The sequence below is a fragment of the Bos indicus genome, chromosome 12 (assembly GCF_029378745.1).
Source record: "Bos indicus isolate NIAB-ARS_2022 breed Sahiwal x Tharparkar chromosome 12, NIAB-ARS_B.indTharparkar_mat_pri_1.0, whole genome shotgun sequence".
Classification (NCBI taxonomy): domain Eukaryota; kingdom Metazoa; phylum Chordata; class Mammalia; order Artiodactyla; family Bovidae; genus Bos; species Bos indicus.
Window position 1 is genome coordinate 15,061,650 of NC_091771.1, and position 21,450 is coordinate 15,083,099.

General features: G+C 42.3%; 1 protein-coding gene across 1 annotated transcript in view; it reads right to left on the minus strand.

Annotated features, from left to right (window-relative positions):
• The window catches only part of NUFIP1 (nuclear FMR1 interacting protein 1), a 38,987-nt gene that overhangs the window by 14,195 nt on the left and 3,342 nt on the right, over positions 1–21,450 (minus strand). The window contains exons 4-6 of the mRNA XM_019971229.2: positions 20,928–20,990; positions 20,198–20,274; positions 4,369–4,461 (exon numbers count right to left, since the gene is read on the minus strand). Of these exons, the coding sequence (XP_019826788.2) occupies positions 4,369–4,461; positions 20,198–20,274; positions 20,928–20,990 (233 nt within the window). The remainder of the gene's footprint in view (positions 1–4,368; positions 4,462–20,197; positions 20,275–20,927; positions 20,991–21,450) is intronic.

The window sequence follows — 21,450 nt, forward strand, 5'->3', positions numbered from 1 at the left end:
CTGTATACAACAATATGGATGAATAGCACAAAATAACGTTCAGCCATAGAAACTACACCAAAGAAGATATACTACAGGGTTCCACTTCCCTGTGGCTCAACTGCTAAAGAATCCTCCTGCAGTGCGGGAGGCCTGGGTTCAATCTCTGGGTTGGGAAGATCCCCTGAAGAAGAAAGGTTACCCACTCCAGTATTCTGGCCTGGAGAATTCCAAGGGGGTCGCAAAGAGTTGGACACAACTGAGCGAATTCCACTTTCACTTTCATACAAGTTTCCAAGAACAGGTAAAATAAATCTATGATGACAGAAATCAAAAGAGGTTACCTTTGTAAGGAGGCATAAAACTAGGTGGGAAGGCCTAAGAGAGAAAAGCTCTGTGAGGTAAATATATTCTATACATTATTAATCTATGTGGAAGTTACACGGGTATGTAGGTATGTATGCATGGAGAAATTCATCGAGTTGTACACAATACAAAACAAAATGTGAAAAGTTCTATGAAGGTGAGGTACTGGGGAAATGGGACGTTTCATACACTGCTACTGAGAGAGTAAACTAGGATAGCTTCTATGACAGATATTTGGCAGTTAGCTATCAATATTATGAATACATGTCTTTGACTCAGCAAATCCACCTCTAGGAACCCACCCTCAGAAATATCTGCACGTGTAAATTATATGTACAGAGCAATAAGGGCAACTTTTTATTAGTAAAAGATTGAAAACGAATGTCTGTCAATAGAGAACTGGTTTAAAGGGAAAAAAAAAGACGACCTTGTGGGGATATTCCTACACTTCCTACACACCCTCAGAGAATGAGGAGTCTTGTTTATATATTAATACAGGACTATTTATCATTTGGCTAAAAAAAAGCAAGATGGAGGACCATATCGAAAAAGGAAAAGAATAAAAAAGACTATTATCTATGTGCTGTATATAAATGAGATATCTCTAGAAAGATAAAATGGGTTGCCTCTGGGAAGGAGAACTGCTCAGCTAGGGTACAAAGATAGAAAAGACCTGTTAATATAAATCATTCTGAAAACCACATGAGTATAGGGTATTATTATACTCATACTATACTATGCATCGGATCAGATCAGATCAGTCGCTCAGTCGTGTCCAACTCTTTGCGACCCCATGAATCGCAGCACACCAGGCCTCCCTGTCCATCACCAACTCCCAGAGTTCACTCAGACTCATGTCCATCGAGTCAGTGATGCCATCCAGCCATCTCATCCTCTGTCGTCCCCTTCTCATCCTGCCCCCAATCCCTCCCAGCATCAGAGTCTTTTCCAATGAGTCAACTCTTCACATGAGGTGGCCAAAGTACTGAAGTTTCAGCTTTAGCATCATTCCTTCCAAAGAACCTGGAATGTTAGGTCCATGAATCAAGGCAAATTGGAAGTGGTCAAACAGGAGATGGCAAGAGTGAACATTGACATTCTAGGAATCAGCGAACTAAAATGGACTGCAATGGGTGAATTTAACTCAGATGATCATTATATCTACTACTGCGGGCAGGAATCCCTTAAAAGAAATGGAGTAGCCATCATGGTCAACAGGAGTCCAAAATGCAGTACTTGGATGCAATCTCAAAAACGAAAGAATGATCTCTGTTCGTTTCCAAAGCAAACCATTCAATATCACAGTAATCCAAGTCTATGCCCCAACCAGTAACGCTGAAGAAGCTGAAGTTGAACGGTTCTATGAAGACCTACAAGACCTTTTAGAACTAACACCCCAAAAAGATGTCCTTTTCATTACAGGGGACTAGATTGCAAAAGTAGGAAGTCAAGGAACACCTGGAGTAACAGGCAAATTTGGCCTTGGAATATGGAATGAAGCAGGGCAAAGGCTAATAGAGTTTTGCCAAGAGAACGCACTGGTCATAGCAAACACCCTCTTCCAACAACACAAGAGAAGACTCTATACATGGACATCACCAGATGGTCAACACCAAAATCACATTGATTATATTCTATGCAGCCAAAGATGGAGAAGCAAAAACAAGACTGGGAGCTGACTGTGGCTCAGATCATGAACTCCTTATTGCCAAATTCAGACTGAAATTGAAGAAAGTAGGGAAAACCACTAGACCATTCAGGTATGACCTAAATCAAATCCCTTATGATTATACAGTGGAAGTGAGAAATAGATTTAAGGGCCTAGATCTGATAGACAGAGTGCCTGATGAACTATGGACTGAGGTTCGTGACATTGTACAGGAGACAGGGATCAAGACCATCCCCATGGAAAAGAAATGCAAAAAAGCAAAATGGCTGTCTGGGGAGGCCTTACAAATATCTGTGAAAAGAAGAGAAGTGAAAAGCAAAGGAGAAAAGGAAAGATATAAGCATCTGAATGCAGAGTTCCAAAGAATATCAAGGAAAGATAAGAAAGCCTTCTTCAGCAATCAATGCAAAGAAATAGAGGAAAATAACAGAATGGGAAAGACTAGAGATCTCTTCAAGAAAATTAGAGAAACCAAGGGAACATTTCATGCAAAGATGGGCTCGATAAAGGACAGAAATGGTATGGACCAAACAGAAGCAGAAGATATTAAGAAGAGATGGCAAGAATACACAGAAGAACTGTACCAAAAAAGATCTTCATGACCAAGATAATCACAATGCTGTGATCACTCACCTAGAGCCAGACATCCTGGAATGTGAAGTCAAGTGGGCCTTAGAAAGCATCACTACAAACAAAGCTAGTGGAGGTGATGGAATTCCAGTTGAGCTATTCCAAATCCTGAAAGATGATGCTGTGAAAGTGCTGCACTCAATATGCCAGCAAATTTGGAAAACTCAGCAGTGGCCACAGGACTGGAAAAGGTCAGTTTTCATTCCAATCCCAAAGAAAAGGCAATGCCAAAGAATGCTCAAACTACTGAACAATTGCACTCATCTCGCACGCTAGTAAAGTAATGCTCAAAATTCTCCAAGCCCGGCTTCAGCAATACGTGAACTGTGAACTTCCTGATGTTCAAGCTGGTTTTAGAAAAGGCAGAGGAACCAGAAATCAAATTGCCAACATCTGCTGGATCATGGAAAAGCAAGAGAGTTCCAGAAAAACATCTATTTCTGCTTTATTGACTATGCCAAAGCCTTTGACTGCGTGGATCACAATAAACTGCGGACAATTCTTCAAGAGATGGGAATACCAGACCACCTGACCTGCCTCTTGAGAAACCTATATGCAGGTCAGGAAGCAACAGTTAGAACTGGACATGGAACAAGAGACTGGTTCCAAATAAGAAAAGGAGTACGTCAAGGCTGTATATTGTCACCTAGCTTATTTAACTTATATGCAGAGTACATCATGAGAAACGCTGGGCTGGAAGAAGCGCAAGCTGGAATCAAGATTGCCAGGAGAAATATCAATAACCTCAGATATGCAGATGACACCACCCTTATGGCAGAAAGTGAAGAGGAACTCAAAAGCCTCTTGATGAAAGTGAAAGAGGAAAGTGAAAAAGTTGGCTTAAAGCTCAACATTCAGAAAATTAAGATCATGGCATCTGGTCCCATCACTTCATGGGGAATAGATGGGGAAACAGTGTAAACAGTGTCAGACTTTATTTTTTTGGGCTCCAAACTCACTGCAGATGGTGATTGCAGCCATGAAATTAAAAGACGCTTACTCCTTGGAAGGAAAGTTATGATCAACCTAGATAGCATATTCAAAAGCAGAGACATTACTTTGCCAACAAAGGTCCGTCTAGTCAAGGCTATGGTTTTTCCAGTGGTAATGTATGGATGTGAAAGTTGGACTGTGAAGAAAGCTGAGTGCCGAAGAATTGATGCTTGAACTGTGGTGTTGGAGAAGACTCTTGAGAGTCCCATAGACTGCAAGGAGATCCAACCAATCCATTCTAAAGGAGATCATCAGTCCTGGGTGTTTTTTGGAAGGAATGATGCTAAAGCTGAAACTCCAGTACTTTGGCCATCTCATGTGAAGAGCTGACTCATTGGAAAAGACTCTGATGCTGGGAGGGATTGGGGGCAGGAGGAGAAGGGGACGACAGAGGATGAGATGGCTGGATGGCATCACCGACTCAATGGACATGAGTTTGGGTGAACTCTAGGAGTTGGTGATGGACAGGGAGGCCTGGTGTGCTGTAATTCATGGGATTGCAAAGACTCAGACATGACTGAGCGACTGAACTGAACTGATACCTATGAGTATAGGTATATTATTTTAAATTATAATTTTAAAAATTCAGCAAAAGAGTTACAAAAGCAAAAATTTCAGAATTGAAAATATAGAGGTTTTAGGATTTGGGTGTGTCCTCTTTTTATTATTTGTAAGAATGTACATTCATTTAAAATGAGCATTGAGAGTGCAAGCAATTTTCAGGAACTTACCCATACTGTGTCGTCGTCAACACTGCTCCTCTCTTTTCCTTTTCAAGTTTTAACTTTTTCTTCCTTTCAATATTGGCTAGAGTTGGGTAGTTTCTAGAAAACAATAAGAATCCATTATAAAAGGGCTTTTAGAGTACAGTTTTAATTATGTAGTCAAGCAATTGCTGCATTTAACAGTTTTGGTTTAAGTAAAAATGACTAACACAGTAAATTAATATAAACTTGTAATTCCTTCTAGATATTTTTAAGGGTAACAAAAGTAGACTACAACAATGCTACTCTAGATTTTTTCAAGGGTAAAAAATAGTAGGTATACAGTGATGTAGACCAGTGGCCAGTCCATCTGCTACCAGGTAAGGAACTTACAACAGAATGCCAGTCAAATATATAATGTGCTGAAATGGATATAATTCACATATTTGGCACATATCCATAAATACCGTAAGAAAAAAATGTATTTTCTTAGACATGTACTTACGCAAACACAATTAGTAGGTATATGCAAAGTTACCAAGATAAGGAAGAGACACTTCTCAAAAAATGAACAGTCTACCAGGAAGGACAAGAAAAGCATGGTTATTTCTAAAGAACAACTATAACAAGGTACAAAATAAAATAAGCACCTCCTTGGGAGCATAAAGATTGGAGGGTTGGGAGGAAAGATCATTATCTAGATGAAGAAATCCACAAAGAAAGGAACACGAAAGACACTGGCCTTAAATGGTGTCAACAGACACAAATCCAATGGGAGAGTGTCAGTGCTCCAAGCAGAGCAGACAATGCAGACAAACCAAGGTTTCAAAGTGAGAGAGATATCCAGGGAGTGGCAAGTGGTTCATTTTGGATGAAACAGATACAGGCAATCAGACCAGAAAGGGAGGCTGGGGCCCAAATGTGCCTTGAATGCCAGACTAGAAAGCCTATTTTTAATTCAGGGGTGATGGGGAGCCACTGAAAGTTATGAACAGGGAGAGAGATGAACAAGGCAGTGAGTGAGATTAAATCTGACAGCAGCGTGCAAGATGAATTGCTCCGACAAAGCTTTCTTTGTTCCTTGGCACAGCTGTGTGGAAATGGAGGCACCAAACCTTGGTGGCGAGAGGAACAGCTCCTAGGAGGGTGAACACAGACAGCTCTCCTACCACTCGGCCTGGCTGCTCATCAGAATGAATTCTGAGAAACATCAACACACCGTGTTCTGCCATTATTTCGAGGATTCTGTTTCCACCCTTCTTTTTACAACATCTGCATCACTGACGTGCACAGCTCAGACAACATGAAGCTCATGGGCTGGGCACATTGGAGGATAAGAATGGAAATGACATTGAGTAAGCGGTGAAGTAATTAGAAAAAAAAAGCAATGGGTTTCAGCGAGGACAGGACAAAGCAATCTACCCAGCCAAGAAAAATAAACTTCATAAATAAAACATGATTAATGTACAAGCTATAAATAAACATAAGAGGAAAAGACCAAGGTCATAGGAGATAAAAATCTGACAGCCAGTCAGCACCGAATGACTCCACTTTCAGAAAGCAAATAAAGGACTCCAGCGCAGGTACAAGTGTGAAGTCCTCCTCTCACGACACTCAAAAGTGATCAGAAACTCTCAGGGAGATACAGCCAGCTTTGTACTGCTGAACTGAAAAGGAATGTTGAGGAAAAATCAAACTTGGAAGGGATTCAGAAGGGACTCACAGATGATTAACAGGATGAAAAATAAAAACCTCCAAAGAAAGATGAAAGGAACTGGAACAACTTGCAGCCTTTAAAAGGAGGAGAAGTGACAAAAACACCGCAATCTTACAGAGAAGACGGCCGACAGCTGTTCGCCATCTGAAGACAAACTCCACACAAGCAGCGATGATGAGGGAAAAGGTGATGACTTTCACAGGCCCCACAGCGTCTACACACGTAACGCACAGCTGCTCAACACTTCTCACATCTCTGAAATTCACTTATTCTTACTGCTTGTATTTCCATAACATTTCTCTTCTGAGTACTGCAGACCAACCCTGACTTAACATCTTGGGTTATATGCTAAACCCAAGGACTTGGCCCTACAATGCTGCGCAAATAAGCAAGCAGACGGTGTGAAGCGCTTCTCAGTGATAAGGAATATACAGAATTTGTTATAGCAAATGGATTTTAGGTGAGATACAAGAAAGAACCCCATAAATGAGACATCAAGAATGTTGTGGCAATGCCTTTGCTGGAAGTCTTTTAAAACAGCTCACTTTTTCTTTCTGGCTGATTAAAGTTATCACTTTCCTAAAGGTAGTGGCTGTTTCTAACCCTCCCAAAGTTTTAAGATTCTGTTTTTCAGTACTCAAATAAAACTTTCTTCCCCAAAGTTATGCCACTCTTCTGTACACAGAGACTAAAAACTACAGAAAACAAGGGTACTAGAAAGCAAATTTTTCCCCAAAATGGGAATCTAGGAACATAAGACCTAGTTATATATACAATCATCAGGAAGCTCCTTCCAGCAACATACTACTGAGATACAAGATTAAGGAAAAGTCTGATCTTGGACATAGACACAGCTCAGGTTTCTAAAGTACACAAACACACAGCAAACTGTTGGAAAAAATATCACGAACGGTCTTACACTGACTGTACAGTTACATCATGATAAAGCTTAGTTCAATATCTCCCGGTAAATAACGGATGTTATGAAGCTATAAAGACTGTGAGAAGTGATATTTTCACAGTTGGTTTCTCTATTTTTATCACTTTTCTCCCTACTTCCATCTTTCCCCAACACCCCAAAAGGAACTGACCCTGAAACTACAACACTTTTTTTCTTTCTTTCACTTCTTAACTCCTCTTTGCCTTCCCTTTGCCTAAGCCACAAGCCTCCAATGACAGCTCTTAAGCCCCAGAGTCAATAAATGGGCAACAGGGAACCAATCATTATCTTCACATATCTCATTCTGGTTACATCTTACCCTTTCCTTCTCAAACCTCCACCCACTCACTGGCTTTTCCCTTAAGCCTGTTTTCTAGAAAAACAAAATCCCTCTGGACTCTCACTGAACCACAGCTGCTTCAACCAGACTACATTTTTATTTCAAAGTCTTTTCAAACTTCAAAAAGATGTAGCATTCTTCAGGAGCACACCCCCGCTGCTGGAATTCTGCAAGAACTGGGGGCGCAACTGTTAAGCGTTTCCTCAGAGCCAGTTAACTGCTTCAAATAAATAACACACAACTACTCCACCTAGTGGACACCCCATCTGCTGTGAAGTGGGTTTCAGTCTTGAAAAGCCAGATTTGGGAAATGAACCTCTCTCACTCAATTTTCCCTAATGCCAAATCATACAGTGTTTGTACCCCCAAGATGGGAATGAAGAAAGAATCACTTTGAGTTTTTTTGGCTGCAATTTCTTTTTTTGCAGATTATTAGTGGAAAGCCTTAAGGTTTTTAATTGAACAGAACTCCGTATGTTGGTCAGAACTACACATTTAAAAAGAATAAATAACACCTTAAAACATATTGAGGTGGGGAGAGGGGTGGCATGACCCCTCTTACAAAAAGTCTTACAAAACGATCTGATTGCTCTGCCTTCCAAAGACACCAGGTATCCCTTGACTGACGTGTTAGCCCCACATGACAAAAATGAAGACTTCTGGTGCCTGTGGTCTCCTGGCCATTTACAGACCTTCTTACATCTCCTACTAGAGTGAGGATCTTAAGGGCAAGAGTCTACTCCTGTTTTTCAGTAACTTTGGTCATATATAAAACAATCTTTGCCTTTTCTAATACTGAATGCTATGCTGTGCTAAGTCACCTCAGTTGTGTCCAACTCTTTGCAACTCTATGGACTACAACCCACCAGGCTCCTTTGTCCATGGGATTCTCCAGGCAAGAATACTAGAGTGGGTTGCCATGCCCTCCTCCAGGGGATCTTTCTGACCCAGGGATCAAACCTGTCTCTCTCACGTCTCCTGCATTGGCAGGTGGACTCTTTACCACCAGCACCACTTAAGTTCAGTTGCTCAGTCGTGTCCAACTCTTTGCGACCCCATGAACCACAGCACACCAGGCCTCCCTGTCCAGCACCAACTCCCGGAGTTCACTCAAACTCAGGTCCATTGAGTCAGTGAGGCCATCCAACCATCTCATCATCTGTCGTCCCTTTCTCCTCCCCCCCTCAATCTTTCCCAGCATCAGAGGCTTTATTCAAAAGAGTCAGCTCTTCGCATCAGGTGGCCAAAGTATTGGAGTTTCAGCTTCAACATCAGTCCTTCCAATGAACACCCAGGACTGATATCCTTTAGGATGGACTGGTTGGATCTCCTTGCAGTCCAACGGACTCTCAAGAGTCTTCTCCAACACCACAGTTCAAAAGCATCAATTATTTGGCACTCAGCTTTGTTTATAGTCCAACTCTCACATCCATACATGACCACTGGAATAACCACAGCCTTGACTAGACGGACTTTTGTTGACAAAGTAATGTCTCTGCTTTTTAATATGCTGTCTAGGTTGGTCATAACTTTCCTTCCACGGAGTAAGTGTCATTTAATTTCATGGCTGCAATCACCATCGGCAGTGATTTTGGAGCCCCAGAAAATAAAGTCAGCCACTGTTTCCACTGTTTCCCTATCTATTTGCCATGAAGTGATGGGACCGGATGCCATGATCTTAGTTTTCTTGGGAAGCCCCAAATACTGAAGATTTACCTCTAATTTCAAACTAAACTCTTGTCAGGAAGTTACTCAAAGCTATAATGTATATTAACATAAATTCAAAGGCGGCTGAGATTTCTTGATTATATTAGCAAACCAAACTGGTCTTCCACCAGGGACTTTACATAAGCATACACTACCTAAGCTAGTTCACGTGTTACTATTCCGTAAGTTTCTCGAGCCAGTGAATTTTTTCCTCTAAAGCACTTGCTGCACAAAAACCACAGGTGGCAGAGCTCAGCTTCACATGAGGAGCTACTGCAGAAAGGAACGCATCCAAACACACATCAGTCTGGTTTGTCTCAGCGACAACTTGTCCTGTGAGATGAGGATTTACTGTTCAAAACCACAGTGGCTTAAGTACCACTAATTATATTAATTCCAATTAGCATTACTAATCAGATCAACACTGTCCAGTTTCTTTAGCAATGATATACAATTTATAACATAAATTAAAAATATGAATCTCGGTATAACTTCTCCAACCACTTACTCTGAAGTATCAAAACAGAATTACAGCCACAATAAAAATATTTTCAAATCTCATTTACATATATCAACATTTATGTTCTTATTGTTCAGTTGCTAAGTCCTGTCCACCTCTTACCAGCACACCAGGCTTCTTTCCAGGCCTTGACTATCTCCCAGAATTTGCTAAAATTCACGTCCACCGAGTCGATAATGCTACCTAACCATCTCATCCTCTGCTGCCCTTTTCTCCTTCTGCCTTACAATCTTTCCCAGCATTAACATCTATAACCATCCCTTGTATCTATGCCACCCAGGGATATAAACAGTCACATAAAGTGTGGGTATTAACATTTCTAAAGATTGTAATTTTTTTTTAAAGACTCATAAGCCTAGAGGAGCCACCCCACGTCCAAGGTCAGGTGCAGAAGCCGGGAGGACCCCATGCCCGAAGGGCGGTGGCCAAGAGGAGTTACCCCACGTCCGAGGTCAGAAGCAGCAGCCGAGAGTGCCAGACTGCAACGACGCAGGAACAGCCGAGAGGAACAACCCCGGGTCTGAGGTCAGGGGCGGTGGCCGGGAGGAGCTACCCAACGCCCCCACACCCGAGGCCAGAGGCAGTGGCCGGGAGGAGCAACCCACGCCCGAGGCCAGGGGCTGCGACAAGAGGAGTTACCCAGACCTGTGGCTGCCCGGGTGCAGGAGGGCTTAAGGAGCTATCCCACATTGAAGGTCAGGAAGGGCGGTGGTGAGGAGATACCCCTCGTCCAAGGTAAGGAGCAATGGCTGTGCTTTGCTGGAGCAGCCCTGAAGAGACACCCCACGCCCAAGGTAAGAGAAACCCAAATAAGACGGTAGGTGTTGCAAGAGGGCATCAGAGGGCAAACAAACTGAAACCATACTCACAGAAAACTAGTCAATCTAATCACACTAGGACCACAGCCTTGGCTAACTCAATGAAACTAAGCCATGCCCATGGGGCAACCCAACACAGGCGGGTCATGGTGGAGAGATTTGACAGAATGTGGTCCACTGGAGAAGGGAATGGCAAACCACTTCAGTATTCTTGCCTTGAGAACCCCATGAACAGTATGAAAAGGCAAAATGATAGGATACTGAAAGAGGAACTCCCCAGGTCAGTAGGTGCCCAATATGCTACTGGAGATCAGTGGACAAATGACTCCAGAAAGAATGAAGGGATGTAGCCAAAGCAAAAACAATACCCAGCTGTGGATGTGACTGGTGATAGAATCAAGCTTCGATGCTATAAAGAGCAATATTGCATAGGAACCTGGAATGTCAGGTCCATGAATAAAGGCAATTGGAAGTGGTCAAACAAGAGATGGCAAGAGTGAATGTCGACATTCTAGGAATCAGCGAACTGAAATGGACTGCAATGGGTGAATTTAACTCAGATGACCATTATATCTACTACTGCGGGCAGGAATCCCTCAGAAGAAATGGAGTAGCCATCATAGTCAACAAAAGAGTCCGAAATGCAGTACTTGGATGCAATCTCAAAAACGAAAGAATGATCTCTGTTCGTTTCCAAAGCAAACCATTCAATATCACAGTAATCCAAGTCTATGCCCCAACCAGTAACACTGAAGAAGCTGAAGTTGAGCGGTTCTATGAAGACCTATAAGACCTTTTAGAACTAACACCCAAAAAAGATGTCCTTTTCATGATAGGGGACTGGAATGCAAAAGTAGGAAGTCAAGAAACACCTGGAGTAACAGGCAAATTTGGCCTTGGAATAGGAATGAAGCAGGGCAAAGACTGATAAAGTTTTGCCAAGAAAATGCACTGGTCATACAAACACCCTCTTCCAACAACACAAGAGAAGACTCTATACATGGACATCACCAGATGGTCAACACCGAAATCAGATTGATTATATTCTATGCAGCCAAAGATGGACAAGCTCTATATAGTCAGCAAAAACAAGACCAGGAGCTGACTGTGGCTCAGACCATGAACTCCTTATTGCCAAATTCAGACTTAAATTGAAGAAAGTAGGGAAAACCACTAGACCATTCAGGTATGACCTAAATCAAATCCCTTATGATTATACAGTGGGAGTGAGAAATAGATTTAAGGGACTAGATCTGATAGATAGAGTGCCTGATGAACTATGGAATGAGGTTTGTGACACTGTACAGGAGACAGGGATCAAGACCATTCCCATAGAAAAGAAATGCAAAAAAGCAAAATGGCTGTCTGGGGAGGGCTTACAAATATCTGTGAAAAGAAGAGAAGCGAAAAGCAAAGGAGAAAAGGAAAGATATAAACATCTGAATGCAGAGTTCCAAAGAATAGCAAGAAGAGATATGAAAGCTTTCTTCAGCGATCAATGCAAAGAAATGGAGGAAAATAACAGAATGGGAAAGACTAGGGATCTCTTCAAGAAAATCAGAGATACCAAAGGAACATTTCATGCAAAGATGAGCTCGATAAAGGACAGAAATGCTATGGACCTAACAGAAGCAGAAGATATTAAGAAGAGATGGCAAGAATACACAGAAGAACTGTACAAAAAAGATCTTCATGACCAAGATAATCACAATGCTGTGATCACTCACCTAGAGCCAGACATCCTGGAATGTGAAGTCAAGTGGGCCTTAGAAAGCATCACTATGAACAAAGCTAGTGGAGGTGATGAAATTCCAGTTGAGCTATTCCAAATCCTGAAAGATGATGCTGTGAAAGTGCTGCACTCAATATGCCAGCAAATTTGGAAAACTCAGCAGTGGCCAAAGGACTGCAAAAGGTCAGTTTTCATTCCAATCCAAAGAAAGGCAATGCCAAAGAATGCTCAAACTACCGCACAATTGCACTCATCTCGCACGCTAGTAAAGTAATACTCAAAATTCTCCAAGCCAGGCTTCAGCAATATGTGAACCGTGAACTTCCTGATGTTCAAGCTGGTTTTCGAAAAGGCAGAGGAACCAGAGATCAAATTGCCAACATCCTCTGGATCATAGAAAAAGCAAGAGAGTTCCAGAAAAACATCTATTTCTGCTTTATTGACTATGCCAAAGCCTTTGACTATGTGGATCACAATAAACTCTGGAAAATTCAAGAGATGGAAATACCAGACCACCTGACCTGCCTCTTGAGAAACCTATATGCAGGTCAGGAAGCAACAGTTAGAACTGGACATGGCACAACAGACTGGTTCCAAATAAGAAAAGGAGTTCGTCAAGGCTGTATACTGTCACCCTGTTTATTTAACTTATATGCAGAGTACATCATGAGAAACGCTGGACTGGAAGAAACACAAGCTGGAATCAAGATTGCCGGGAGAAATATCAATAAACTCAGATATGCAGATGACACCACCCTTATGGCAGAAAGTGAAGAGGAACTCAAAAGCCTCTTGATGAAAGTGAAAGTGGAGAGTGAAAAAGTTGGCTTAAAGCTCAACATTCAGAAAACAAAGATCATGGCGTCCGGTCCCATCACTTCATGGGAAATAGATGGGGAAACAGTGGAAACAGTGTCAGACTTTATTTTTCTGGGCTCCGAAATCACTAAAGATGGTGATTGCAGCCATGAAATTAAGAGATTCTTACTCCTTGGAAGGAAAGTTATGACCAATCTAGACAGCATATTCAAAAGCAGAGACATTATTTTGCCAACAAAGGTCCATCTAGTCAGGCTATGGTTTTTCCTGTGGTCATGTATGGATGTGAGAGTTGGACTGTGAAGAAGGCTGAGCACCGAAGAATTGATGCTTTTGAACTGTGGTGTTGGAGAAGACTCTTGAGAGTTCCTTGGACTGCAAGGAGATCCAACCAGTCCATTCTGAAGGAGATCAGCCCTGGGATTTCTTTGGAAGGAATGATGCTAAAGCTGAAACTCCAGTACTTTGGCCACCTCATGCGAAGAGTTGACTCACTGGAAAGACTCTGATGCTGGGAGGGATTGGGGGCAGGAGGAGAAGGGGACGACAGAGGATGAGATGGCTGGATGGCATCACTGACTCGATGGACGTGAGTCTGAGTGAACTCCGGGAGTTGGTGATGGACAGGGAGGCCTGACGTGCTGCGATTCATGGGGTTGCAAAGAGTTGGACATGACTGAGCGACTGATCTGATCTGATCTGAAGCAAATAGTTCATCAACAGGACCAGAATAAGGGGCATCTACACCAAATAAGCAGAGGGGATACATATTCAAAGAAGGGCAAGATATTACTCTAAACAGATGAGGAAAAATATTTGCCCAAATTTAGGCTGGCAGGATTTCAGCTGGACTAAAGCAGTGAGCAGAACTTCAAGCTGGAAAAGGTAAGATATTTCTAGAAGCAGCAGCATGATCAAAACTGAAGCTACAAGTTCAAAGAACCTGTTTGGGATATGATAAAAGGAAAAAAAAAGTCTGGCTGGGACAAAGAGTTCATATAAGCAAGCAATGTGCGGTAATCAGAAAAGATAAGACGTATGAAGCCCACCTTATACTATTCTGTCAGTTCCAAGGCATTCTGTTTTCACTGGCATTTGAGTTGGCTAAAATAAAATCAGGTTAACAAATTTATATTTAAATTTTATTCTACATAGTCACCTATATAACTAAGAAATACATGCATATTAGCATCTAATTTTGCGTGGAAAAAAACAGCAAATGCAAAGAGAATAAACTAACCTTGTTGGTCAAGTCAATTCCTTAAGTGTGATAACACTGCTGAATGTTCACCTGCAGAGCACACTTAAGCTGTGTGGTTTTCTTCAACAACACTGAGCAACTGAGGCAGAGCTGAGATTTTTGCCAGTGGGTGTGATGAAGGGCAACAGAATGAGGGAGCTGAGCTTCTGAGAGGAGTGGAAGTGATTTCAACTTGGCAGGAGGCCAAGATGGAAGAGGGGTAAGAGATGAGAGGTCTCAACTCGTCCAGGACCGGTGCTGTTCACAGAGGCAGAAGGGATAGGGAGAGAGCTGCACAGAACAGAAGTTAGGCCCAAAGAGGAGCGAGCCCAACTTTAGGACTTCTGGGGCAGAATGTCCAGAAGATCAGATCCATGGTGCGACCGTGAAAGTAAGCGGCAGAAACTGCATGGAGATGAAGGACCCTGTAAACTGGAAGGTAAAAAGATGCCGGATGAACTCTACGGTAAACTGTGAGTTTCAAAAAGTCAGTGGAATTCAAAGTATACACACTTCCGGTGGAACCACCACCCCAGTGGCCACAATGGCAATCCCTCTTGTTAAGAATCATGCGGAAGGGTGTGAGAGCTGCAGAAAGCTGTAGAGACAGATGGCGGGAAACCCCAAGAAGGGCCAAGGAGCAATCGTCTGGAATCCGCGTCAAGGCGGCCCTACAGGTTGCAAAACCAGTCACTCTGGGGGCTTGTTTTATTTGACCTTTCCACAGCAATCTGCACTGTCTCCACATTTCCTATCTTGAAATCCCCCCCTCTCCTGGCTTTCAAGACAGGTCACATTCTGAGTTTTCTTCTACTTCTCTGGCTCTTGCTCAGCAGGCTTGGCTTTACTCCGTCAGACTATCTGCCCTCTCTCTGTAGGTGGAGTAGAAAGGGAAGATAACTTGACAGAGAGTAAAACCAACCAGTTTTCATATACACTGAGAAAACTGGACCCACTTTTCAATTTCTACTCTGTAGCTGTTTGACTCTCCCACAGTCCTCCACTCCACCCTCCTTTTCAGCCTTTAAGGAGGAGGCCCTCATCTAGTCTGGAAGGGTGGGATGTTCCTTGACAAAGCGAGGTTGAATTGAACCTGGACCTGATTGGGAACTTAGTTTCTAAAGTCTTCAGAATTCATGGCTTCGTGATTTTCAAACGTCTCTCTAGCCAGTCTGGTCTGAGTCACAGTGCCTACACAGCATCTTCAAATAGATGTCTTGGAATGTCCTCATACTCAGTGATATCTCAGAGCAACACCCCCGCACCCCATCCTCTTCCAGGGTCCCTGTCCCAGTCACAGGCACCACCTCACCCCAGGAACTTGGATGTATCCTCCAAGCCTCTTTCCTCAACCTCACAATCATTCAATTGCCAAACAGCGCCGATCTTCATCTCCCAAGTGTTCTCTATCCACCTCCTTCTCTCTGTCCCTACAACTACCATCTCTCAAAGGCTGCTATCGTCTCTTACCGATGCCCATGCCAACCTGTCTGAACGCTAGTCCCTACCCCCCCCTTATTTCTTCCCAACTAGGTCTAAGTTCAGCTCAACCTCCCTTCGTCAAGGAACACGCCCCTCCTCCAGACTAGATGAGGCCCTTCCTCTTATGCGCTGAGGAGGAAGGTGGAGTGGAGAATTTGGGGAGAGTAATACAGCTACAGACAGGGGAGAAGTTTAATAATAGGTACAACTTTCTCAGTTTTACGTGATTTAATTTAAACAACTGCTAGAGATAAAAGAACCAAAGATGGCAAATCAGTGACTCATTTCAGACCTTCCCTATTGTCTTAAGTGAACTCCAAACTTGAGAGAGTAAACAGCTTACACAGTTAACTTTTTAGTTGCTTTCTGTGTAGTGTAGTGTGTTGGTCGCTCAGTCGTGTCCGACTCTCTGCAACCCCATGGACTGTAACCCACCAGGCTTCTCTGTCCATGGGATTTTCCAGGCAAGAATACTGGAGTAGGTTGCCATTTCCTTCTCCAGGGGATCTTCCCAACCTAGGAATCGAACCTGGGTCTCCAGAACTGCAAGCAGATTCTTTACTCTCTGAGCCACCAGGGAAGCCGGTAATTGCTTCATAATCATTGCCAACTAGTAACTATCATCATTCTCCTCAAAAGAATTAAACATCTATCAGCACAACACTGGCTAGCACCACTGAGCTGCAACAACTTCCTACTGACCAAAGTCAGAGGAAAGTCAGTGGGAAAAAGTCAGTGGGGAAAAACTTTTGCAGGTAGGACACTTCTGATCCATCTAACAGGATATCATCAATACCATCATCACCAGGGCCTCAAATACTAAGTATCAGGAAGTGGAGCTAACTCTTCCTGTTTGATTATTCCTCTGTAGAAAATAATTTTTTAGCATGTATGTGCTGCTGAAGTGAGCACTCCTCCATGCAAAATAATGAGAAAAAGATACAACCAACAGATAAAGAACAAACAAAAAACCAGAGTGAAGTGGAATCACGAGGAGAAAAACATTATACCTGTAAAGAAGCCACCTAGAGGAAATAAGACACTTTACATGCACTGCTTCTAATTCTTCACTAAGTCAAATCAAGGCATGGTCCTGACTCCTTTGATTTCTAAGTCTGACTATGCCATGGCTAAGGCTTCTTATCAATGCCAAGACGGGTTCCTCTCATGCTAAGCTGAAGTTAGTTGCTCAGTCGAGTCCGAGTCTTTGTGAACCCATGGCTGTAGCCCACCAGGCCCCTCTGAATTCTCCAGACCAGAAACCTGGAGGGGGCAGCTTTTCCCATCTACAGGGGATCTTCCTAACCTAGGGACTGAACCTGGGTCTCCTGCATTACAGGAAGATTCTTTACCATCTGAGCCACCAGATTCTTCCCATACAGTACCTTTTAACAATCATTCAGTCCACAAATACTTATTTTCTACATACTCAATTCCAGGTACTGTACAAAGGGTAGCAGAACCAAAGGTGTTAACTTATATGCAGAGTACATCATGAGATATGCTGGGCTGGAAGAAGCACAAGCTGGAATCAAGATTGCCGGGAGAAATATCAATAAACTCAGATATGTAGATGACACCACCCTTATGGCAGAAAGTGAAGAGGAACTCAAAAGCCTCTTGATGAAGGTGAAAGAGGAGAGTGAAAAAGTTGGCTTAAAGCTCAACATTCAGAAAACAAAGATCATGGCATCTGGTCCCATCACTTCATGGGAAATAGACGGGGAAACAGTGGAAACAGTGTCAGACTTTACTTTTTTGGGCTCCAAAATCACTGCAGATGGTGACTGCAGCCATGAAATTAAAAGACGCTTACTCCTTGGAAGGAAAGTTATGACCAATCTAGATAGCATATTCAAAAGCAGAGACATTACTTTGCCAACAAAGGTTCGTCTAGTCAAGGCTATGGTTTTTCCTGTGGTCATGTATGGATGTGAGAGTTGGACTGTGAAGAAAGCTGAGTGCCGAAGAATTGATGCTTTTGAAGTGTGGTGTTGGAGAAGACTCTTGAGAGTCCCTTGGACTGCAAGGAGATCCAACCGGTCCATTCTGAAGGAGATCAGCCCTGGGATTTCTTTGGAAGGAATGATGCTAAAGCTGAAACTCCAGTACTTTGGCCACCTCATGCGAAGAGTTGACTCATTGGAAAAGACTCTGATCCTGGGAGGGATTGGGGGCAGGAGGAGAAGGGGACGACAGAGGATGAGATGGCTGGATGGCATCACTGACTTGATGGATGTGAGTCTGAGTGAACTCCGGGAGTTGGTGATGGACAGGGAGGCCTGGCGTGCTGCGATTCATGGGGTCGCAAAGAGTCGGACACGACTGAGCGACTGAACTGAACTGACTGAAGACTAGGGCCACTTATAATGCAAAAAAATGCTGTTTTGTTTCTATTAATGAGCTATGTATTCATACAGAAAGTAGTGAACAATACTTTACGGTAGGTTGGTCCATGGACTGGCAGTCTAGCCATACACCTAGGTCAGGGTATAAATCAACTATGCCCCTAAGCAAAATACTTAGGTTAGCTGACTACCTCTCCTTACCAAGACTTTCTCAATCAAGGGAGTCAAGTATAGATTTACATTCTGGTACAAGCTCCTTATCTCATTACAGACTGGTGCTCCAACAGCACTGAGCTAAGAGGAAATGAAGAGTAAGAAGACAATGACAAATGAAGTGACAGTTAAGCAAGTCTTACAAGGTAAATAAGATTCTGCCAGGAGATAATGAGGAAAAAAGCATTTTAGTACATCCTACTCCTGGTGGCCAAGGTTCTTACATTTGTTGGCCAAAAATGCTCTTGAAATTCTATTAAATCCATTGAGTCCATGCTGACTGGATGGATCCAGGTTTACTTCCTCTGGTTGTCCAGACTCATCCAACTCTGTGTACAATATTAATAACTGATATCTATACACGCATTTACTGAAAGCTATTTGTTCTCAGTTGGTTCTAAATCTTTTTGCTGGTTTTCCTCAGAATTGCCTGTAAAGCTTTAAAGGGCAGTAACTCACTTTTTCACATAATAGTGTAACACCTGACATAGCACTATGTATGCATACGTACAGTGGATTTAAGTTGAAAACTTAAAGCTGAACTAAGAACAAGCTTAATCAGCTGGTCAAAAGTTTTTAAGTATTTTGACCTTTGAGAATAACTCTTCCTAACTAGGGCTTCCCTGGTGGCTCGGTGGTAAAGAGTGCAGGGGATGCAGGAGACGCAGGTTCAATCCCTGGGTTGGGAAGATCCCTGGAGAAGGAAATGGCAACTCATTCCAGTATTCTTGCCTGGAGAATCCCACGGACAGAGGAGCCTGGCAGGCTACAGTCCACGGGGTCACAAAAGAGTTGCACATGACTTAGCAACTAAACAGCAGTAAACAACAACCTTCTATCTCAAGCTCTCATTTTTTAATTCCAGAAAAACAGCTATTGACCTAAAAGTGCAGCTGATCATCCCCTAATAGTTCTGATTTGGTCTTGTGCTTCAGGATTAGGTATCCTGGTCCTTCCTGAGAAAACAATATAATAGCGTCTTCATGGGATTTTTCACTGGTAGATTCCAGTTGGAGATGGTGGTTAAGTCACTTCAGTCATGTCCAGCCCTTTGCGACCCCATAAACCACAGCCCACCAGTCTCCTCTGTCCATGGGATTCTCCAGGCAAGAATACTGGAATGGGTTGCCATTTCTGATTAGATATCTACTAAGCTTTCCTCCTTGGTAAGTATAAAACTACAGGTCATCATGGTAGGCTCAAATTTCTTAGACTTTAATTACAGGAAAACATTTCTTGTCTTTGCCTTTTTTTTTTTTAGGCCATGCCATGTGGCATGCCGGATCTTAGTTCGCCAACCAGGGATTGAACCCATGACGCCTGCATTGGGATCGTGGAGTCTTAACTACTGGACTGCCAGGGAAGTCCCCTGTCTTTTTATAGGTAAGGACAGGCACTTGGATTATCCTGTCACTATACTCCCTCTGCCTAGCATACTGCAAGCATTCAACAACTTTTTAAAAAACAATAAAAACAATAAACATAGCAAAATATTATGCTTTTTTTTTTTTTTAACATAGCACCACCCATCACTGCCTTGTATTGAACATCAAACTGAGGGGGCACATAGTGGCCCCCCTCAAAGAGCAAAGTCCCATTATGACATCAGTTATTCATTAAGAGTTCCTATTAGGTCTACCAAAAGCTACATTTAATAATAGCCTCATATAATACAGTTGACAGTTCCATTTCCTAGCAGCAAGATTATAAGGGAATGCAATGAATCAAAACTACAATAATAAAAATTGTATGATTATCATACATCAAGTAACAATACTCTCAAAGTCACTGTAAGCCAATTCTAAAGAACAACAACAAAAGTTAGGACTGGCCATTTTGAGCTGAACATCTGCAATGTTATAAAAGACCAAATTTCCTTTTTCAAATTGTTCCTTAGGGCCAGATGGTCTTTATTTTGAAGTCCTCAGCCCTGCCAGGGTAAAAGAAAGATGCTGCACAAGTTCTGAACTCTTTACTCACTTTCTTCTTTCTTCCCTCCATCTTGCAATCTCCTCTGGAGTATCTAACTTGATTTTCTTCATACCAGGAGCATGCATCTGAGGGGAAAAGGCCTGCTGAATATCAGGAAGCATACTGTACGCTTTTGACTAGATCTCAAGAACTACAGGGGATAATGAAGACGCTGTACCTAACAATACATTTACTAGCAGAGACAATTTTAAAACTAAGCAAGCAGGTTTTATCCATCCTTATTATGACTTTTCCTTTAAAGAAAAGAGAGTAATTTTTTTCATGTCTTTAGTGCTACTGATTAAAAAGAAAAGCAAGCCATGATATTATCTTGGTTATAAAGCAAATGTCATCAATTTCTTGAGTACTATTAGATATTCATATGACTGACCGACTATAATTGAGGGAGTTAGCTAGAGAAATGATGAGTACACAGAACAATCTGAAACAGCACAGTTTAGTAAAACAAGCACAGAATTTGCAGCTAAGAAACCCAAGTGCAAGAATCAGTTCTGAGGCCCTGGGCAAATCATTTTATAAATCTGTGAAACAGGGCCAAGGCTTATCTAGTCCACAGTGGATGCTGAGGACGAAACTGAATAATGGATGATAAAAAATGCCTTATCAAGTACAAAGGCTCATGAATGTTGCTTATTATTAGGCTGTGTAGATAAAGTGCTATGAAGATAACAGATCAACGAAGTAAAAAGAGCGTGTATCAAAAAGAAAAACAACTTACATTCCTCCAATGGAACTGGACAATCTTCTCATGTGCACTAAAAGAGCAATCTACCTCAGGGCACTGTAAGGAGTTTTTTAAAAAAAAAGACTCAATTCAACATTTCCCATAAAAAATGTACCCTTCTACTATACATACAGACATATTCTGGCATTATTACCTAGTATCCTGTCTATGTGGTGTTATCCATGAATATGTACAACAATCAGTTCAATTCAGTTCAGTCAATAGCAAGACAAAACTCACTCCAAAACCAAGTTGTGCTCTAAAAGTATATAGTACAATAATACATAGCACTCACTTCTCCATTTGAGTGAACGCAGGACATCAGCAATGTTGTAAAATGTTCTTACTTCCTAAAGTTGAGCGTGACTCCTACAAACTGAAGAGCACTTACCCAACCAAGAACTTCTAGCTTTTTTACTTCTCAACAGCTGCCAGACCCCCCTTCTCTTCTGCTGCCATCTCACCAACTCCTGAAGTGGAGGCCTCCCACCCTCAAACTGCAAATCCCAGGGCTACT